The 22878-nt window shown below is 35.7% G+C and overlaps 1 protein-coding gene across 4 annotated transcripts in view; it reads left to right on the top strand.

The window, feature by feature from the left end:
* The first annotated feature begins 4892 nt into the window (after positions 1-4892).
* The window catches only part of LOC115209740 (toll-like receptor Tollo), a 33498-nt gene continuing 15512 nt past the window's right edge, over positions 4893-22878 (top strand). For 3 of the 4 annotated variants that reach the window (XM_036500525.1, XM_036500514.1, XM_036500521.1), the window contains exons 1-2: positions 4893-5746; positions 13182-15919. In XM_036500525.1, coding sequence (XP_036356418.1) covers positions 13195-15919 — 2725 coding nt within the window. In that variant the 5' untranslated portion in view covers positions 4893-5746; positions 13182-13194. Of the gene's footprint in view, positions 5747-13181; positions 16634-22878 lie in introns of those variants that run through there. The other variant, XM_029778252.2, reaches the window with a different exon arrangement.

Here is a 22878-nt window from a genome sequence, read left to right as displayed (position 1 = left end):
CTTTGTATATATATATATATATATATAGATATATATATATTATACGAGCGGCTACGTGAATGTCGTATTCTGCCTGCCTTCCGAAAATCGTAATATGCAGAATATTAATGTCAGTATCTTTCAACACATACCCGCTCAATCCAGATGATGGAAGCCAGTTCACATTGTTGTTGATGTTATCGATGCTGCCAAGTATCCCACGAAGTTTCTCAGTTCTCATCAGCCCATGGGTGTCCATCTTTGCGTTCTGCTTCTCAAAGTAGGAACACCCATTACGTTGCTAAGAAACATGGATGCACCAAAACTCCCTATTTTATTTCAATGACGAGTACACATCTCTCTCCTGACCAGATCTCGTTTCATGTTCATATATTGGGCGAAGCTAACATCTTTGCAATAGAAAATCAAACAATAGCACAAGAAATGTTGTCAACGCCAAAATATCTGCGGCATAAATTACATTTCTGCAAGAATTTCTCGTTTTATGTGTTGTTTATCAATCAATAAAGAATTACAAATGTGTGTGTGTGTGTGTGTGTGTGTGTATTTCACGACAAGAAATGCAAATGAGGGCATATATATATATATATATATATATATATAACGGGAAGCTTTATGAAAATAAACAAAAGACGAAGGCAGGTGGAGTACAAACAAACAAACGTATTAGTATGGCGCTCAAGAATAGAAATAAAACAAGTCTTTTACGTTTCGAGCCTACGCTCTTCGACAGAAAGGTACACAGAAAAGAAACAAGGAGAGAAACAAGGAGAGATCGGTAGCCACTACACACATTTTTTTTCTCCTTGTTTCTCTCTCTGTTTTTTTTCTGTGTTCCTTTCTGTGGAAGAGCGTAGGCTCGAAACATAAAATACTTTTTCAATTCCTGAGCGTTATACTAATACATCTGTTTGTTTTCTACACCACCTGTCTTCATCTTTTGATTTTTTCGTGAATTCTCCCTATATATATATATATATATAATATATATATATATATATATATATATTATAATTAAGGGTATCTAAAAGATACCACCATGCTAGATATAACAGCCAAAACCTGAGTCTAAATCCGTATAAAATGTTCTTACATTTAATGTGCTTTTAGAGTCAAGTTTTGGCTACTATATCTAGCATGGTGGTATCTTTTAGATATCCTTAATTATAATTTTGATAATAATTAATACCTATGCGGTTTTTATTCCCATGCTAGCCACTTGATACGATCGGTGTTTTAAATAACGATCTTATCCTTATTTATATAAATTTATATATATATATTATATATATATATAATATATATATATATATATATATATATATATATATATATTATATATATATATATATATATATATATATACTAGCAGTATCGCCCGGCGTTGCTCAGGTTTGTAAGGGAAATAACTATAAAGCATTTTTAGAGAGTTATAGCCAAAAAATAGCAAAGAAATGGAAAAAAAATGATGGTAAATTTTTCTTGAGAGTTAAAAAAGGTGGAGTTGCGTCCCCTAGACGGTCTGTGGTTTGGGTTTCTGATTCTCGACCCCATGTCGAATTTATCGATTTTTTTCAGAACTGGGGGAACTTTCCAAAATTTTCGCTGCGTTAGTTTTGAATTATGACATTGGGCTATGTGTGTGTCAAGTTTCATCAGAATCGGTTGAAAGCCGTGGTCAGAGTGAGGGTACGAGAAAACAGACACACAGAAAACGCACAGACAAACTGCCGTTTATATAGAGATATATATATATATATATATAATATATAATTCATAAATGAGGGCAAAGGAAAAAATTTCTAATGCCAAATATGCCGAAAAATTGGACATAATGTCCATTAACCATTAGTAGCTAACTCTGAAATCGGTCCGATATGGTAATAATGGAATTTTTAGAAATTTCTGTCAGCCTTTTTTCGAGTAGCGTGCGTACTGTGAAAAAATTAAATGGTTAATGTACATTATGTCCAATTTTTCGGCATATTTGACATTAGAAATTTTTTCCTTTGCCCTCATTTATGAATTGTTTATAAATTTAACCGTTAAAGGTATTTTTTAATATGCTGGCCATTGATAAAATTCTTTTCGAGAAAATATTTTTTTTCGAAAAGAATTTTATCCTCACATTTGGTATATATATGCTTAATCCCTCGAGTATCGGAGGTGTTACATTCCAAAAACCCCGCGATAGGCGTAAGTCTGCAACGTAGAAGCAGTACTGTGCTGTATATTTTTTATATTATTTTTATAATTTGTATGTATCAATTTTATTATAAACGCAAAGCAACGCCACAGAGGAATCGCCGTAAGCTTAAATAATGAACTGCGATAGGTGAACCGCAATATGGCGAGGGATTACAGTATGTATAAATGTATGTGTAGATGTACGTCATTGTTCAGTTTTATTTCAAGATTTTTTGCGAATAGAGAAAGACCGGTTTCTAACCTAGATCCAAGGCTCCTTCATTGGAATTTCAGCATCAACAGCAGGGTATTTTTGTATGTATGTATATGTATGTGTGTATGTATGTATGTATCTATATGCGCAGATTTGTACTTACACTGAACTGTTGAGAAATCTGCAGTTACTCTATCCAGATTACAAGTTCAAGTTTAGACCTGTAATTATTAGGACCCTGGTATATGTGACACGCTGCCTAAATACCAATCTTGAGAAATTAGACTTCTCAAAATCAGAAAGGAGAAAACTAATTCGAAACCTACAGAACCAATCCGTCACTGCAACTATAAAGAGCTGTAAAACTTTCCAGAAGTTTAGCATTTAAATATTTATGAGTATGTGACACGCTGCCTAAATATGTATATATTTTCATGCATATAGTTGCATATCTAGACATGCTCATAAATATTTAAATGCTAAACTTCTGGAAAGTTTTACAGCTCTTTACAGTTGCAGTGACGGATTGGTTCTGTAGGTTTCGAATTAGTTTTCTCCTTTCTGATTTTGAGAAGTCTAATTTCTCATGATTGGTATTTAGGCAGCGTGTCACATATACCAGGGCCCTAATAATTACAGGTCTAAACTTGAACTTGTAATCTGGATAGAGTAACTGCAGATTTCTCAACAGTTCAGTGTAAGTAATCTCTTTTTCACTGATCTTCAGCTTTATATTATTAACATCAGCTGGGCAGGTAATTTCCACAAATGTACAGTTTCTCTTCTCTATTTCAAATCATTATATCAGGTCTGTTGTGCTTACATTTTATTGGGGTCTTCACTGGGACATTCCACAAATATTCCTTTTTATTATGAGTGGCTATAGCTTCCACCATACTGTGGGTTTTTATTTTTTTGTCCTCGGGTTATTCTCCTAACGGATTTCATTAAAGAGTGTCCGAGCTACAATGTCATGTCTCATCGGTAGATAATACCGTGATGACATTTTCGGACAACTGCTAATGATGTGGGTGATATCTTCGGTGTTAACTCCACAAAGCCTGCATCGGTTGTCACATTTTACTGCTTTTCCTGCATCTCTATCCCTTTTGTGCATCAGCTATTTGGTTGATATTTCCTATTCCTGGATTGAAAACGCATACCCTTTAAAGTGGGAGGTAGTAATCCGGTTATTGGTCCATGATAGACTGCTTTCATGATCAATGTTACTATCATTTCGGAGCTTTCTACTAACAGACCCATGCATAGTCTTCTGCTCATATAGGGTCATCCTTTCATCTGATGATACGTTGCGGTAGAGTTGTGCGACTTCTTTGGGCATGTATTCTAGGTTATCAGACAAAGAATGTTGCTCAAGGATCTGCCTTCTAAGTATTATGGTGTTATCAGCCTTATGCATGCAAACTTGGTCAAGGGGTGGATTTCTACGCTTGGTGATTAAAAGATGTTGCCGAAGAGATGTGATACGACATTCAAAGGCATGTTGGATCGATGTTAAGCCTCTGCCACCTTGTTTTCGTTTTAGGTAGAGGCGGTCTACATAACTGTTCATGCGGAAATTATGTGTGCTTGTTAGTATTTTTCGGGTTTTCACATCAGTGGCTCGGATCTCATCAAGCATCCAATCAAGCAGCCCAAATGTTGGTATGAGCACTGGTACTGCAAATACATTGAGGGCCACTTTTATAGCAAGCAGAAAGTTCTGAGGTCCAAATTTTCTTTATTCGGCAGTAAAATTCTTTAGTAACACGTGTTTTGTTATGAGTGCCATTGTAAGATATGCTTTCATCCACCCCTAGATACCAGTAACATTCCTTGTCAGATGCAGGGGAAACAGTCAAATCATTGATGGAGATGTTACTAGTCTGGTTTATAGTTTTCCCCTTTTACACAACCATATAATAACATTTTTCCTGACCAAATTCGAACCCTACATCCTTTGAGAATGTTGTAACTAGGTCAAGGCTCTTTTTCATCTCATGTATGTATGTATGTATGTATGTATGTATGTATGTATGTATGTATGTATGAATGTATGTATGAATGTATGTATGTATGTATGTATGTATGTATGTACGTACGTACGTACGTATGTATGTATGTATGTATGTATGTATGTATGTATGTATGTATGTATGTATGTACGTACGTACGTATGTATGTATGTATGTATGTATGTATGTATGTATGTATGTATGTATGTACGTACGTACGTACATACGTATGTATGTATGTATGTGTGTATGTATGTATGTAATTGAAAATGCAACACTGCTCCAGACGGACTGTAGAATTGGTAAATCCATTGTGTAGGGAAAGGCCGAAGACGGTGATATTTGAGGTGGGGGTGGTGATTGGCGATATATAAAAGCAAAATAAAAAAAAACATTCCTGTGACACTCAGCTAGACACACACAAGCACACGTGCGCGCGCGCGCGCTCATTCACGCACGCACATCCCCCACACACACTCACACACACTCACACCCACACACACACACAGAGTAAAAAAAAATCTGTTCCTTAAAAAAGATGTAAATTAAAAAACGATAAGCAAGTAATCTGTTATTCTATACGACGACTCTTCGTATAGTTTTAGCCGCTCCTTAATACTGGCTTGGGTGTAAACACTATTAACTCGCGCGCACAAGCTTTCCTAACTCTTACGCAAATTCCTTTCTCTTCTCTTTCTCTCCCTCCTCCCCACCCCCCACTCACACTAGTATAAAAAATGACGGGGTTGCTTTAGTTAGTCTCAGTTAAAAGACTCGTCTATTTGCTGAAAACAAAGAATAGTTTACGTGGCGCCTTTCTGCCTTTCTGTTCCTATTTTCAATTACAAATATTTTTTAAAACTTCAACAGACAACTGGTTTAATTCTATTTCTTAATAAAAACAAAAATGCAGAGGAAAAACTACCTCGAGACTACATAAGAGACAACCCACCAGCGTTACGAATCAACTAAGAAGACTTATGGGTCTCTCGACCTACCAAGAAACAGTAGCCAAATCTCTCCTTCGTAATTAATTCTGTCTTGAAAAGGGAAAAATAAGAGTTATTGGATACTAAGTTTGAAGAAGATAAGTAAGATAGAAAAAAGGAAAAAAAATGATGATTACGACTAGAAGATCTTTGAAGAGATTTGTTTTCTCAAAGCTGACTTGTTAAGCCATTACCACAACAACCTGTTCAAGAACATCGAATATAACTTTACACGCCTTGAACATAAAGTAAATGTTGACTTATATATATATCAGGAAAAGGGATAAAAAAATCAGCAACGCCAAAAAATCTTTTACAAAACAGCTTTTACAAAGATCAAGGTAATTAAATCTTTTAGTTCAATCTCTCTCTCTCTCTCTCTCTCTCTCTCTCTCTCTCTCTCTCTCTCTGTGCAGTGTCTTAAACAGATGCTTTCTTCATCTGATCGTTTCACGTATCTTTAATGCTATCTATTTACCTATTTCTTTATTACCCACAAGGGGCTAAACATAGAGGGCACAAACAAGGACAGACATAGATATTAAGTCGATTACATCGACCCCAGTGCGTAACTGGTACTTAATTTATCGACCCCGAAAGGATGAAATTTTTTTTCTTTTGGTAATTCGTATTTAGAAAGTTGATCATCCGTTTGGCTGTTGTTTCTAGCTTGTCAGATTTCCGGTTGGGGCGGGTTTCAATTTTGAAATTTTTTTTCTTTGGTAACTCGTATTAAAAGTCGACCTCGGCGGAATTTGAACTCAGAACGTAACGCAGACGAAATACCTATTTCTTTATTACCCACAAGGGGCTAAACACAGAGGGGACAAACAAGGACATAGGTATTAAGTCGATTACATCGACCCCAGTGCGTAACTGGTACTTAATTTATCGACCCCGAAAGGATGAAAGGCAAAGTCGACCTCGGCGGAATTTGAACTCACAACGTAACGGCAGCCGAAATACCGCTAAGCATTTCGCCCGACGTGCTAACGATTCTGCCAGCTCGCCGCCTTAAAATGCTATCTATTTACCATTTCTTTCTGGTCACAGCAACGTGAGCTGTGGCCAGCTTGTCGGATTTGTGTTTGTAATTCATCGCTTTGGTATGTTGTTATTTCAATTTTTTAAAGGGTGAAAATGTAATTATTAACAAAGGCGAGCAAAATATATTTGCGTATATATTAATGTATCTGGTCATCATTTTCACTGATAACAAAAAAAATGTGTACAAACACACCCCTCCCCCCCCGCCCTATGACAAGAAGTGAAATTAAAATGGTTTCTCTATTAATGTTTCACGCATGCATAGAATAGCAGACGCAAAAAGTATCTAAATAGAAAACCCGACATGCTAGGAACACGTTTTCAAAATTTTAATACGAGTTATCAAAGAAGAAAAAATTTCAAAACTGAAACCCGCCCCAACCGGAAATCTGACAAGCTAGAAACAGCAGCCAAACGGAGGATCAACTTTCTAAATACGAATTACCAAAAGAGAAAAAAAATCTAAATAAAAAAAAATTTAATTTGATTTTTTGCACACACACACACACACACACACACACACACACACACCCAACAAAATCTAATTAATTTTTTTTTCTTTTGGTAATTCGTGTTTAGAAAGTTGATCATCCGTTTGGCTGTTGTTTCTAGCTTGTCAGATTTCCGGTTGGAGCGGGTTTCAATTTTGAAATTTTTTCTTCTTTGGTAACTCGTATTAAAAGTCGACCTCGGCGGAATTTGAACTCAGAACGTAACGCAGACGAAATACCTATTTCTTTATTACCCACAAGGGGCTAAACATAGAGGGGACAAACAAGGACAGACATAGGTATTAAGTCGATTATATCGACACCCCAGTGCGTAACTGGTACTTATTTAATCGATCCCGAAAGGATGAAAGGCAAAGTCGACCTCGGCGGAATTTGAACTCACAACGTAACGGCAGACGAAATACCGCTAAGCATTTCGCCCGGCGTGACGCATTTCTGCCAATGCTTTTAATTCTGTGCCACACAAAAGACTTATGGTGAAACTCTCTGCAATGGGTGTAAGAGATGATCTCTATAACTGGTTGAAGTCCTTCATTATTAGCCGAAAAGAGGTTGTCACAGTTCTAGGACAGCACTCTTCACCCTATGAGATGACATCTGGTGTACCACAGGGATCTGTTCTTGGCTCCCTTTTATTTGTTGCATATATTAATGACATAGATGCTGACTTAAAGAATGCCACAGTGCTGAAATATGCAGATGACATCAAGCTGTACCTCGAAATAAAGAGGACAGATCCTGTACACTATAGATCTTTATTGCAATCAGACCTGGACACAATGCAGCAGTGGATCATGGACTGGCAACTCAAGCTGGCTGTGGACAAATGTACCACCATGCATTTTGGGAGGAGAAACCCAGCGTCTACTTACTCCTTCCACAACACTAATCTCAAAAAGTCTTTATGTGAACGTGACCTGGGCATTATTGTCGTCAGCGATTTGCGTTGGACAAAACACATTGCTAAAATTGCCAAGAAGGCTGAGGGTGTCTTGGCATCACTCACCAAGTCCTTTGTGAGCCGCTCTCCGGCTATCTACATGAGGCTTTATATAGCTATGGTGCGGCCTCACCTGGAATTTGCATCACCGGGGTGGAATCCCTATCCTGCCCAGGATATTAATCGTCTGGAAACCGTTCAGTGACGTGCAACCAAGAGAATACCCTCAATCAGGCATTTGCCATATTCTGAACGCCTTACTTCCCTGGGCATGAAATTTTCCATAAATAACTTTCTGATGTTGTAGATTCTGATTATACCGGAATTTGTTGTGAAAAAAATTTATTTTTTCAGAGGTGAGCAGTTTCGGAGTTTCGGATAACTCACACGAATAGACTTTGTTTCTTCATAACATTCAGACAAAAGGGTATTTTGTGATGAAATTTTCTACAAATACCTTTCAGATGGCATAGATTACAATTATATTGGAATTTAACGAGAAAAAAAAATAGGTAGACGCGCACTCATATATACTGGCACATAACACTTTTTTTTTAATTTCATTTTGTAGATAGATATGTACTCTCCAATCGACACTAATAATTTATATAATTATATTATGTACCTGTTCGTCATTTGAATTGAAGAACATTGTGAAAAAATGAAAGATTACAATATTAAAACTTTTTCTCCTAACATTACTCGAAAGTAAAAAAAAGTTCGTGTTTTTTTTTTGAACCGTGAAACTCGAAGTAGATAGAGCTATAAAAAACGTGTAAACAATTTTTCATGGGCAGCCTTCGGCTTTTTCTACCCAAATGTTTTTTTTTTAAACTCAGTATTTACATCCTATTATTTATAACTTTATCTGCCTCCAGCTTTACTTTTTTAAAAAAGATTTCCCACAGTAATATGACAAAGTAATGTGAAATTAAAGTGTTCATTCTTTTTTTCTGTTTTGAAAGTTAGAATAAGTATGAGTGTAGAAATAACAGCAATCTCTTTTGGAAAAAGAAAAGGGAAAATAACTAAGAAATACTGTGGCAAAGTGAAATTAAAGAGAATCGTTTGACCAGTGCAAAACATCTTTCATTATGTTATCGCAGTTTTGTGAAATTTGAAGTGCAATAAAATTTGGCCAAAATAGAATTGAGAGGATGAGAGAAGTGGGATGTAAAAAAAAAGTTTTCAAAATTTTTTTCATACAAAGATCCACCCCACCTTCCCAATTTAAAAAAAATGGGAAAAATCTCTAAAAAAATTTTAGAAACGTGGGGAAAATCTCTAAAAAAATTTTCTCTGCAAATTTCTTTATAATCATAATCTGTGCTGTTTGAAAGGGATTTGTATAAACTTTCATTAAAAGATACCCATTTTCCTGAAAGTTATGAGGGAAAAAATGTCAGATCATCTGAATTTTCTGAAACTCCTCTCTCCACCCACTTGGAAAAATTCTTTCTCATAAATTCCTATATACTCTGAAGCCACAACATCTAAGCAGTATTTGTACAAAATTTTGTTAAAAAGTATCCCTTTTTCTGGATGTTATGAGGCAACAAGGTCAGGGACATATACATCTGTAGCAATGCCTTTTATTTATACGATTTTTTCCTTTCATGCTTATTTCATTCAATGTTTGCAATGTTCTCTCTCTTTCACACACACACACCACACACACACACACACTGCAAAGCTTACAGATGGGCTGCTGAATTGAAATCTCTGTTGCTTTGAGGGGGAGGTAAAATTTGACAAACTGCCTCTCCCTCTGTTGTTGGACTACTGTGATATTTGTTTAAAAAAGAGAGATTATGACTTTGATAAAATAATGAAAGCAATATTTACTAAGCAAGTGAGCACTATTATACAAAGAAATAATTAGATGTAAAATATCATAAAAATTATTAGAATTAGGAATCAAGTGTGGAAATATATTATCAAGTGGTTAGCAGAAAAATGCCTGGAGGGCAGTCTTTCTGCTAGTAGCAATAACAATAGAATGACAGCTGACATGAAATTCAGTTTGCTTAGTTAAACATTCATGAACCAAAGGTTATTTTATACTTCAATTTCATAAAAAGGAAAAATCCAAATTCATTTGTTCCTTGGCCTACTCCTTGTATATCTATCATGTTAGAATGCTTGGAGTATGTTTCAGTGAGGTGCGATGGTGGGGAACAAGCTTTCTATGTTCACCTTATTTCATTCTCTCTCTCTCTCTCTCTCTCTCCCTCCCAGGCTATCTTTCTCTTCTCTCTAACACATTTATTCCTTATTGGCAACTGGCTTACTCTCTCTCTTTACTCTTTTACTTGTTTCAGTCATTTGACTGTGGCCATGCTGGAGCACCGCCTTTAATCGAGCAAATCGACCCCGGGACTTATTCTTTTGTAAGCCCAGTACTTATTCTATTGGTCTCTTTTGCCGAACCACTAAGTAACGGGGACATAAACACACCAGCATCGGTTGTCAAGCAATGCTAGGGGGACAAACACAGACACACAAACACACATATATATATATATACATATATACGACAGGCTTCTTTCAGTTTCCATCTACCAAATCAACTCACAAGGCTTTGGTCGGCCCGAGGCTATAGTAGAAGACACTTGCCCAAGGTGCCATGCAGTGGGACTGAACCCGGAACCATGTGGTTGGTAAACAAGCTACTTACCACACAGCCACTCCTGCTTGTTTATAAAAAGACACATGTCTGGGCTTTAACAGTGTATAAAGTAACTACAAAACAATACACACACACATATACGCAGGAGTGGCTGTGTGGTAAGTAGCTTGCTAACCAGCCACATGGTTCTGGGTTCAGTCCCACTGCGTGGCACCTTGGGCAAGTGTCTTCTGCTATAGCCCCGGGCCGACCAATGCCTTGTGAGTGGATTTGGTAGACGGAAACTGAAAGAAGCCTGTCGTATATATGTATATATATATATATATATATATATATATATATATATATATCTGTGTGTTTGTGTGTCTGTGTTTGTCCCCCTAGCATTGCTTGACAACCGATGCTGGTGTGTTTACGTCCCCATTACTTAGCGGTTCGGCAAAAGAGACCGATAGAATAAGTACTGGGCTTACAAAAGAAATAGTCCCGGGGTCGATTTGCTCAATTAAAGGCGGTGCTCCGGCATGGCCGCAGTCAAATTACTGAAACAAGAAAAAAGAAAGAAAAAGAAAGATATGTAAAACACTTTTCATTCTTTTATTGGAATCTTTTAACAACATTAAAGAATTATGTCATGCCCTTTAATGGTTATCTGTCACTGTCTGCTTATGTGAGCATGAATATTTAATGCGCAAACATTATCTTTAATACTTATTTGGTATCTGATTATAAAAAAAAAGCAAAAACACTGAGCATATTAAACAGACTGTATTTAAGACACGACGAAGAGGTGAACAGGTTTGGAAAGATAGGATTTGAAATAACAAAAACTTAGTCAGTAATACACACACACACATATATATATAGCATGTATATAAACAGAATAAATTTAGCTGCTTCTCCATAGATTGAAAAAAAATGGATTCTCATTTGAGGCATCAACATCAATTTAACCAATCCCAGAGAAACCAGAACTCAATCTATTTATACACTCATCAGTTACAGTAGGTACTTAAAACTAGAGCTAATAATCAACATACTGTAAGTGTTAACACTTTATTTTTTAAATTAAGGAGGAAGCACTCCGTCGGTTACGACAATGAGGGTTCCGGTTGATCCGACCAACGGAACAGCCTGCTTGTGAAATTAACGTGTAAGTGGCTGAGCACTCCACAGACACGTGTACCCTTAACGTAGTTCTCGGGGGATATTCAGCGTGACACAGAGAGTGACAAGGCCGGCCCTTTGAAATACAGGTACAACAGAAACAGGAAGTAAGTGTGAGAGAAAGTTGTGGTGAAAGAGTACAGCAGGGATCACCACCATCCCCTGCTGGAGCCTCGTGGAGCTTTTAGGTGTTTTCGCTCAATAAACACTCACAACGCCTACGACCGCGAGTCCGCTGCCCTAGCCACTGGGCCATTGCGCCTCCACTATTTTTTAAATATTAGAAGCTTATCAACAAGGATATCAGCCTAGACAGTATTTAGGTGTAATATACAATATATGTAGGATAATGATAATGGATATATGTAACTTATATAGTACATACATAAACAGGGCTAATTTAGCCACATCCCTGGAAATTTTTTTAAATTAACAACCTTAATTGATTTTCGAATCTTATAAGATTCTTATCAGAGGTGTCTGCATCAATTTGACCGTGTGCGTGTGTGTGGATAATGGTTTGGTAAGTAATTATTTAAGTATTGGACATGTACCTAGTAGTTAGCCAGGGAAGCATGTTCACTGCCTATAGCTACTTGACATCGTCTACAATAGTTTCACAATTGTTGCTGGATCTACCTCAGGAATTCTTCAGTGTTCGTTGAGTCTATAACAAATGACAGAGACAGAAAATTAAATATACATGAAACTTTATTGCTCACAACAATTGTTTTGACCCATCCTGTTGTGGTTCCTCATGAGTGGGAGACTGTACAACTGGTTTCTGCACATCTTTCAGTACAGAAATATCTCATCAGGTGATCTTACAAGAAGTATCTCATTAATTAAGCCCTGTTTCATTTGATTTTAATACAGCATGCTGTCATGGTGGTGGTGATTTAGCTAATTTTCCTTCTTACTGATAGGTATTTATCTACCCACACAGATTATCCCATTGACTTGTAAAACACATAATTATGCATAAAGAAGCCATAAATATATTTAGAATTTATCTCAAATGATCTGGTAAATTAAGATATGAAATTTTCCATCTCAATTCTCCTATGTTAACCTGTATTCTCAAACCATAGGTCATATAATTGTAATCACATTATTTTACAAACAAGATCAGGAGAGATCTATTTTTGTTTAAATTTAGAAAAGGGAAAATTATATATTGTTGTATTCTGGGAGATAGTAGGGTTTTTTTGCCAAATATATAACCAGATGTATCTACAAACTTACTTCCTAATGTTTTAAAGTGTCAGTAGCCAGTCCTGATTGCCTCAACCTGCAGTTTACAATATCAATTTCTCTGGCTTTTTGCATAATGTGTCTAAATGCCTTTTTGTATTTAAGAAGTAAGTGCTTCTAAAAAACTGAATGTGTTTTTTATCTCTTTATACTTATGCAACTTCATTTTCCTTTGATGATTGTTTACTTACATTTATCTAATGTCCCATTCTTTCTTTCTTTTTCAGATATTAACTAAATATGATATATTTACACAATCCCTTTGTATTTTCTCTATTGTTTTTCACTGGCATATGTTTCGTGCATTCTGGAAAATCATACCACTGTCCTCTTTCATGTCAATGCACTAATGAGCAAGCGGTGCCTGGCACAGTGAGTGTTATTTGCTATTTTACTAAGTTAAAATCAGATGATTATCCTATCTTCTCTAAGTTGGCTGCAGAAAATACAACATACCTATATATAAAATGTAATGAACCAGATTACACCACATCTTTGGCTAATAGCAGCCCATTCAAGCACTTAACTAATTTGAGAAAACTCATCTTTGAAACTTGTTATATTAATAATCTACCAGAAAATATTTTTGCTGGCTTGGATAATCTTAGAAATCTCACCATTTATAAAAGTAAATATTTAAATGTAAATTCAAATGCTTTTGTCAATCTTCCCAATTTGGAAACTTTAAGAATCAACAACTGTGACTCAGTTAATTTTCCAGTTAATTCCCTTTGTCATCAGAATAAACTGACAACTTTAAATTTAGCAGAAAATAATATTAAAAATATATCTGAAGTTTTTAATCTTTGTTTAAAAAATTCTACATTATTGAATAATATAACTGTACTTGTATTGAATCATAACAAATTGTCTGTTATACCTGATAGCTTCAGTGATATTTTTAAATCAGTACAGTATATTTTGTTACAAAACAATAAAATTGAAAGTGTTCAGCAGGATGCGTTTTCTAATCTTCATAATTTAGAATATATCAATCTTTCAAATAACTCCTTGAGTAAGTTGCCTCAGACATCTTTTAACTTTTCTTACAAATTGTATTATTTTGATATATCAAATAATCCAATAAAGGAGATGCCTATTACGCTACAGAATTTATCAAACATTCAAGTATTTACAGCTAAAAATACCCTTTTGGGTGACAGAATATGGAATTTTCTGAATAGAAAATCACTGGTCTTGGTCAACTTTGAAAACTGTGGTTTAACATTTATCCCTGAATTTGTAGCAAAACTTCAAACTCTTAAATATTTTTTACTGGATAAAAATAATATCACAACTATCCGCCCAAATGTACTTGCAGCAAGTAAATCTTTAATTCTTTTGAGGCTTTCTGGAAACAAAATTACATCATTGCCAAAATTTGCATTCAAAGGCCTAGATAGTCTAGTAACACTCTATTTAAATGATAACCAAATATCAATATTTGATGAAAATGTTTTTTTGTCTCTTTCAAAACTTACTATTTTGGATTTATCAACAAACTCATTGAGTCATATACCAAAGTTACCATTATCAATGCAGGTCCTAAACTTAAGACAGAACAATATCAAAAAAATTTCTTCAGAGCTAAATACTGCTAAAAACCTTGAATATTTGGTCCTTAAAGATAATGCAATAGAAATAATTGAAAATGATGCATTTTCCCAGTTACAGTCTCTTCAAATACTTAATTTGAAAAATAATAATATAACAAATATAAATAACAACCCTTTTAAAAACTTACATAAACTATGGGGACTAAACATTGCTTTCAATAATATCAAGGAGTTAAGACATGGCACAATTAGTCATTTACCACTTCTTAGAGAATTTCATTGTCATAACAATCAATTAACGACATTATCAAAAGCAATGTTTCCTAAAAGTTTAAAACTCATAGATTTATCACATAACTACATAAAATTTCTGACTGATGATATAGTTCATGACATGAACGACTTGACTGAATTGAATCTCAGATCGAATCAATTAAGTACTGTAAAAGGCTGGAATTTTTTACGTTCTGCTAATGCAAAACCAATTCGAATTTTATTAATAGGTAATACATTCAAATGTGACTGTCGTTTGACATGGTTGAAGGAAGCTATCATGTGGCAACAAAAGTATACTTATGCAACTACATTTTTTGACATGGTATTTTGTGGTGATTATGAACCATGGTTACCAATTGGATCATTGGATACTGTAAATATAAATGACCTTTTATGTGACTACTATAAACGTCAAAACAGCCCTCAAAAATATTATTGTACTTTTGGTTGTGAATGTTGTTTTAAACTTGAAAGCTGCTCATGTGAAAATATTTGTCCATTAAGTTGCCTATGTTTATTTTCACTAGACAAAAACCTCCATAAAGTTGATTGCAGAAAGTCCAATTTGACTCAGTTGACAAGAATACCATCTGCAGGTACCCATATTGATCTTAGTGGAAATAAACTAAACTATTTGTACAATACTAACTTCACTGACCACAGTGCAGCTGAAGTTTTATATATGAATAATTCCCAAATATTAATAGTTGCCAATAAAACATTCATTACTTTTACAAGTTTAAAAAAATTATATTTACAAAATAATTTCATTGAGGCTTTGCAACAAAAGAGTTTTGAAGGCTTAAAAAATCTACTGGAACTTATACTATATAATAACAAAATTCAATATATCCCAGAGAACACTTTTTCTGAAACTCCCAAACTTAAATATCTGGATTTACGGAAGAACAAATTGCAAACTATTACTAGTGAAATGTTTTCTTCTAAAGCCTTACAGAAGATCTATCTCATTGGTAATCCATGGTCTTGTGAATGTAATGATGCGAGTGAATTTGAAAAGATATATGCAAACGATACTGAATTACTTGCTAATGGTGAGCAGATTCTTTGTAAAAAATATGATGATACATTGGTCAATATCTTTAAACATGTACAAGAATTCTGTCAAAATAATGTCACACATAATATTACAAGATTTGCCTTCCGTCAAGATAAGGTTCTAATATCAACTATGTCTGCAGTATCTTCTGTAGTAGTTCTGATTTTGATCATCACTATTGTATTATATGTTTATCGACAAGAAATTCAGTTATTAATGTTTATTCATTTTGGATACCGTTTCATGTCAAAGAAACTAATTATTGACGAAGAAAATAAACTTTATGATGCATTCGTATCTTTTGATAATTCTCTGGATTTGTTTGTCTTAAATGAATTACTTCCACAACTGGAACAGAATGATCCACCATATAAGCTTTGTGTGCACTTTCGGGATTTTGAAGTTGGTCTACAAATAACAGAGAATATTATCAATAGCATTGAAAATAGCAAAAGAACTATCCTGTTAATAACAGACAACTTTCTAAAAAGTGAATGGTGCAAGTATGAATTCCAAACAGCTCATTATGATGGTCTTTCCCAAAAAATGAATACTCTGATAGTTGTTCTTTTTGAAAATATCAACGAAGAATTACTAGATCCTGATCTCAAGCTTTACCTGAAGACTAAAACTTATTTAAAATATGATGATCCTTCGTTTTGGAATAAACTTCGTTTTGCTCTCCCAGCAAAGAAAGATTTTAAACAAGAAACCAAATGCTAGTAATTTGTTGCAAATGATAACCAAACTAACACAAAACTATCTCAAAAGGAGAAAACAAAAATAATATCAATATTACAAATATTTTTATCAAGAAATTCATAACCTGTGTGTCAATACTAGAAAATAGTATTCAAAAGAACATCAAAACAAGTATGATTAAAAAGAGGAGAAAAAGACTAGAACACCACAATGGCAAAAGTCTATTGTTTAACTTATTCAACTCAATAAAGAGTGGAGGAGGAAGAGAAGAAACAAAGTACAAAGCTTGTGGCTTTAGGTTGGACTGACTTCAAATACCAACCAATTCAAATTTGTCTTCTATTCATTTGGAAGCAAAAAGAAATGCATTGGAAATAGACTGGAGTTAAATCTGCTTCTCTACCAGTTCCACCATTTTGCTCATACAACAAATTGTTTACAGGAATCAATGCAACATATATAAAGAAAATTTGTGTCATGTGATAAAGATATCTTTGAGTATTGAGTTATTACTCATTTGCTGACCAGGAGCTAATGAAGGTGCCTCTACATGGTGACTCAAGCTGTTGGAAATAGCAGCCAAATCTTTCTCATAATTTACCATCTAAGATTACATTAAATAATGTAGTCCCAGTTGTATAGACTGACTAAAAGATAGCATGGGAACAGCTGGAACATCACTCACCATAAATCTGCTTGATGAGTGATGATTTGGAGTGATGTATATGCATAATGTATTTTTGCACATGCACAAACATACACTAAATATGCAATCCAGTGTGAGTGCTTCTGTGTGAACTACTTGGCTCCTTGGGCAAGTGTCCTTTGCTATAGTCCCAGACATACCAAAGCCTTGAGAATGTATTTGGTACACAGAAACTGAAAGAAGCCATTCGTGTGTGTGTGTGTGCATGGAGGTATGGCTGTTGGTGTCTCCTTACCTTGATATTTTGCATTACTTGTAAAGGAGCTTCACTATCATACAAATGATAGAACTCGATTTCCAATTTTTTGTAAAAATACATCTGGCCACGACAAAATATTACCTTGGTCGGAAACAGGTGAGGGTTAGCAACAAGAAGAGCATACAGCAGTAGAAATTCTGCCTCAACAAATGTGGCTCATAAAAGCATAGAAAAATGGACATTGAAATGATGATGGTGAGGATGATATTTGATATCAGAATTGGTGGCGAGCTGGCAGAAACGTTAGCACACCGGGCGAAATGCTTAGCGATATTTCATCTGCTGTTACGTTCTGAGTTCAAATACTGCCAAGGTCGACTTTGCCTTTCATCCTTTCGGGATCGATTAAATAAGTATCAGTTATGCACTGGGGTTGATATAATCGACTTCATCCGTTTGTCTGCCCTTGTTTGTCCCCTCTCTGTTTAGCCCCTTGTGGGTAATAAAGAAATAGGTATTTGATATCAGAATTGTTAAAGCATCAAAGGGGAAATACATATTTGTATATGGTGAATTCAAATTCCCCCAAGGTCAATTTTGCTTTTCATCCAGTAGATTGTACTAAAGTAATGAGAGTTAATATAGGCAACATATTTAATTAAACACCAGTATGATGATAAAGCCAGATTCATAATCATTTTCACCGTCATAATTCTTTCCTCCACATCATCAGGCAGAATAACTGGTTTAAATGCTAAAGGAGTAATCATAATTTTGTTATACACAAGTATGGTTAATAAAACAAGGTACATTTTTTTCAAAATATTTAACTTTAAAATATAGTTTGTTTGTTTTTTTAACTTTTCATGCACCTATAATTTTTATTTCACCCCCCAGTGTACCACCAAGTTAAAAATGTTGAGAATCATTCGCTTAGACTAGATGCTTTTCTCTCAAATAAGCTAATCCAGTTGATGTTATGAGATAATTCATTGCTATGGCTTAATGGTTAGAGCATTGGGCTCACAATCATAAGGTAGTGAGTTCAATCCCTGAACCAGGCTGTGTGTTGTACTCCTGAGCAAGATGGTTTATTTCATGTTGCTCCAGTTCACTCAGCTGTAGAAATGTGTTGCGACATCACTGGTGCCAAGCTGTATCGGCCCCTTTGCCTTTCCTTTGGATAACATCAGTGGCATGGAGAGGGGAGGCTGGTATCCATGAGTGACTACTGGTCTTCCAAAAAACAACCTTGCCTGGATATGTACGTCAGAAGGAAACTTTCTAGGGGTAATTCCAAGGTCATTCATGACTGAAGTGGGGCCTTTACCCTTTCGAAGCAATAGAATCATGATAATTGACAAATGTTTTGTTACTTTATAGTTTTGCGTCTAAATTCCACCAGGTCTGTTACTCATAGATATTCAAGCCCCCCCACCCCCATTCTACTTTATTCCAGGTGAGGCTTATAAAAACAATGTCTACACAACTGGATTTTAGTATTCACACACATTAATTGTATATAGCATGTATATTTACAGAAGGAAAAAAATAAATGTAATCTTTATATATAAAAGTAAAGTTGTCTGTCTGTCTCCTACGATTTAGATTCCTAACTACTCCCACATTTTGTGGTGCAGTTTAACCAAAACCGGGTATCTTATAGTCGTGATTCATATCGAGCCCTTCTGGGTATTAGCATGAGTCTACGATTTAAAAAAAAATTTACCATCATTTTTTTCGCTATTATATAAGGGAAGTAACTCTCTAAAAATGTCTACAATGAGTCAACGATTTTTTAAAAAATTTACCATAATTTTTTTTCCATTTTTAATGCATTTTTTTGCTATTTTTTGGCTATAACTCTCTAAAAATGCTTATATAGTTATTTCCTTTACAAACCCGAGCAACGCCGGGCGATACTGCTAGTCTGGAATAAATATTTTTGTTATTTCATAACTGGAATTCTTGTTTTTTATTTTCATTCAATATTTTAATGCTGATAACCATCTCCTAATATTTTCAACTTGTCTCTAATCAAAATAATTATTGCACAAGTTATGGTGAAGTACCACAAATAGTATAATTCTGCTGAGTCAAATTGCAAGACAAGAGTCTGGCTACAAAAGTCCAATTCTTTCTTTTGAAAACTAACAGAAAAGTTGTAACAGTTCTATAATCTATAATAAGATGAGTGATAAAAAAAAATGCTAAATACAAAGTCTGTCTGAAAAGTAAGAGGGCTGGTGTCACAAACAATTTATTTCAATTTCAAACAACAATCTTCATGGTTTTCCCTTCAAAGTAATTCCTCTCGGGTCTAATGCATCCTTTTCTACCACACTTCTATGCACTGCTGGAAGGATCCATTTGGGATAGGCCAATCCATTACTACAGCCCTCTTGATGGCCTACATGCCTTCAAAATAGGTCCCTTTGATGATCCTCTTGAGCTTGAGGAAAAGAAAAAAGTCATACAGAGTAAGATCAGGTGAGTAGGGAGGTTGTTCCAGTATGGCGATGTTCTTTTTGGCCAAGAACTGCCGGATGCTGAGGGTGTTGTGAGCAAGTACTCTGCCATGGTGAAGCAGCCACAATTTGCCCTGCCACAACTCTCATCTCTTCTAGCACACTGAGCAAAGTAAATGTCACAGGATCTCTTTGTAGAATTGCTTATTGACTGCTTAACATTGACCTTAGTCCTGCTTGTTGAAGGCCTCCTATTCATGGAGCCATCTTCCACTTCCTTGTTCCCCTCTTTGAGCCTCTTGTGCCACTCAAAAACACATGTGCATGACATGGTGTTATCTCCATACACTTGCTGAAGCATTTCAAGTGCTTGTGATGGAGTTTTTCTCCAACCAGATAAAAAATTTCAGGTTTATTCATTGCTCGGTGTTCATCATTCATTACTCAATACTCATAGCTGAATGACCTAAAAATGAGGTGTAAACAAAAGTATGTGAAAATATGCAATGGTTGCAGAAAGCTATGATTACAGTAATATAATCCCAAGATATCATATTAAATGATAACACAATCCTCTTACCCTTCTTTCACCCATGGATGGAAGCACTCCGTCAGTTCCGACGACGAGGGTTCCGGTTGATCCGAATCAACGGAACAGCCTGCTCGTGAAATTAACGTGTAAGTGGCTGAGCACTCCACAGACACGTGTACCCTTAACGTAGTTCTCGGGGATATTCAGCGTGACACAGAGAGTGACAAGGCCGGCCCTTTGAAATACAGGTACAACAGAAACAGGAAGAAAGAGTGAGAGAAAGTTGTGGTGAAAGAGTACAGCAGGGATCACCACCATCCCCTGCTGGAGCCTCGTGGAGCTTTAGGTGTTTTCGCTCAATAAACACTCACAACGCCCGGTCTGGGAATCGAAACCGAGATCCTATGACCGCGAATCCGCTGCCCTAACCACTGGGCCATTGCGCCTCCACTTCTTTCACCCATAGCTCACACAGCACACCTAATCCTGTTACTTTTCAGACAAACCTTTTATATAGAAATGGTTTACAAAGAGTACATGTCAGGTGTGAGGATGCCCAAAATAAAGTCTATTTTCATAGAAAACTAAGGAGCAAATTCTGTTTACAACTACCCAGAGAAGAACTCTTGTCCATTCTCATCTGTAACTGTACTGTATGTTCAAAAATGTTCAGCTTAGCTAATGATTCGATATATTAAAAATATATTCTGCTTGAGTATTTATAGTTATTTTTGTTTTTAACTAAACACAAAACTATTATGCTTAAGTAAGTGATACTGCAATCAGTGAATCTTCTATCTTGACAAAGAGCTATATTTAGTGAAGTGAATATCATAGACCAGCAGAATCCTCATCATCATTTAACATCTACTTTTCCATGCTTGCATGGGTTGGACAGCATATACTGAGCTAGATTTTCTACAGCCAGATGCCCTTCCTGTCACCAGCCCTTATCTGTTCCCAAGCAAAGTAATATTTCCCCAATAGCTGGACATGCTCTTGCAGAAAACTGGGAACGAATAACACTTGGTTACAACTATCACAAGATGTCATGACAAGGAGACACTCACATGCACATACATTTACATGTATACATGTATACATGTATACATTTACATGTATACATACCATAAATCCTCGAGTATAATCCACAATTTTTTCCCCAAAATTAAAGGTCATAATCCCTAGTGCGTACTATATATGAGGTTAAAAATGAAAAATATATCCTAAGCAATGTCCAAGTCTCTATTTGCTGTCTGGAAATGTTTATTCAGACGCATTTTGTGATGTCGGGCGCGAAAATACCTTAAGCTAAGCCTGAAAGCAATGAAGTCATAAAAGAATCATCCATAACTTGCAGTAAGCAACATTTATTAAAATAAAAGTATTCGGAACACAGAATAACATGTAACAAAACAATTTGCAAACATATTTACATTCCCATATAACAGTTAAGAACATCACCATTATTGTATTACGCATGGGCGGAAGTGTTTGTCCAACTAGGTGCTGCTGGCTTAATTACACACAAATCAAGTTAGAGAAGGGGTGCATATTATACACAAGGTTTAGGTTTTTCAGAGGTACAGCCCCCTAAAAATCCCCTCAAGGGCGGGCTATACTCGAGGATTTACGGTATGTAGCAATCTTTATATTCTACTTAATATGGGTGTGTCATAAGCATGCCATAATACTGTGCTATACAGGTTCAGTGATCATCTCATGTATTTGTTACAGCATAAAAGTTCAGAAAATCAGAGAAAGACAAAAACTGTCATGCAATGGTTTTATATATGGGGGTGAGCGTACTGAAAAGATCCCAGCTTTAAGGACATCACGAAATATATATATATAGATTCTTTTATTTGTTTCAGTCATTTGACTGTGGCCATGCAGGGACACTGCCTTTAGTCGAACAAATCGACCCCATGACTTATTCTTTGTAAGCCTAGCACTTATTCTTTGCTGAACCGCTAGGTTATGGGGAAGTAGACATGCCATCATCAGTTGTCAAGCCATGGTAGAAGGACAAACACAGATACACAAGCATGTACACATATATACAAACACACACACACACACACATATATATATAAAAAACTGGTTTCTTTTCAGTTTCCATCTAATAAATCCACCCTCAAAGCTTTGGTTGACCCAAGGTTATAGTAGAAGACACTTGCCCAAGGTGCCATGCAGTGGGACTGAACCCAGAATCATGTGGTTGGTAAGGAAGTTACTTACCACACAACCACTCCTGAACCTATGACTGGCTCTCATGCTGGTGGCAACTAAAAAGCACCATCTGAACATGATCGAATCCAGTGCCCTACTGCCTGGCTCCTGTACTGGTGATACATAAAAAGCACCATGCAAAAGGGGTCGATGCCTGTGCCCCCTGACTGGCTCCCATGCCAGTGACATGTAA

The sequence above is a fragment of the Octopus sinensis genome, linkage group LG1 (assembly GCF_006345805.1).
Source record: "Octopus sinensis linkage group LG1, ASM634580v1, whole genome shotgun sequence".
Taxonomy (NCBI): domain Eukaryota; kingdom Metazoa; phylum Mollusca; class Cephalopoda; order Octopoda; family Octopodidae; genus Octopus; species Octopus sinensis.
The sequence above is the reverse complement of the archived record's forward strand: the minus strand, read 5'-3'. Positions and strand labels throughout refer to the sequence as shown.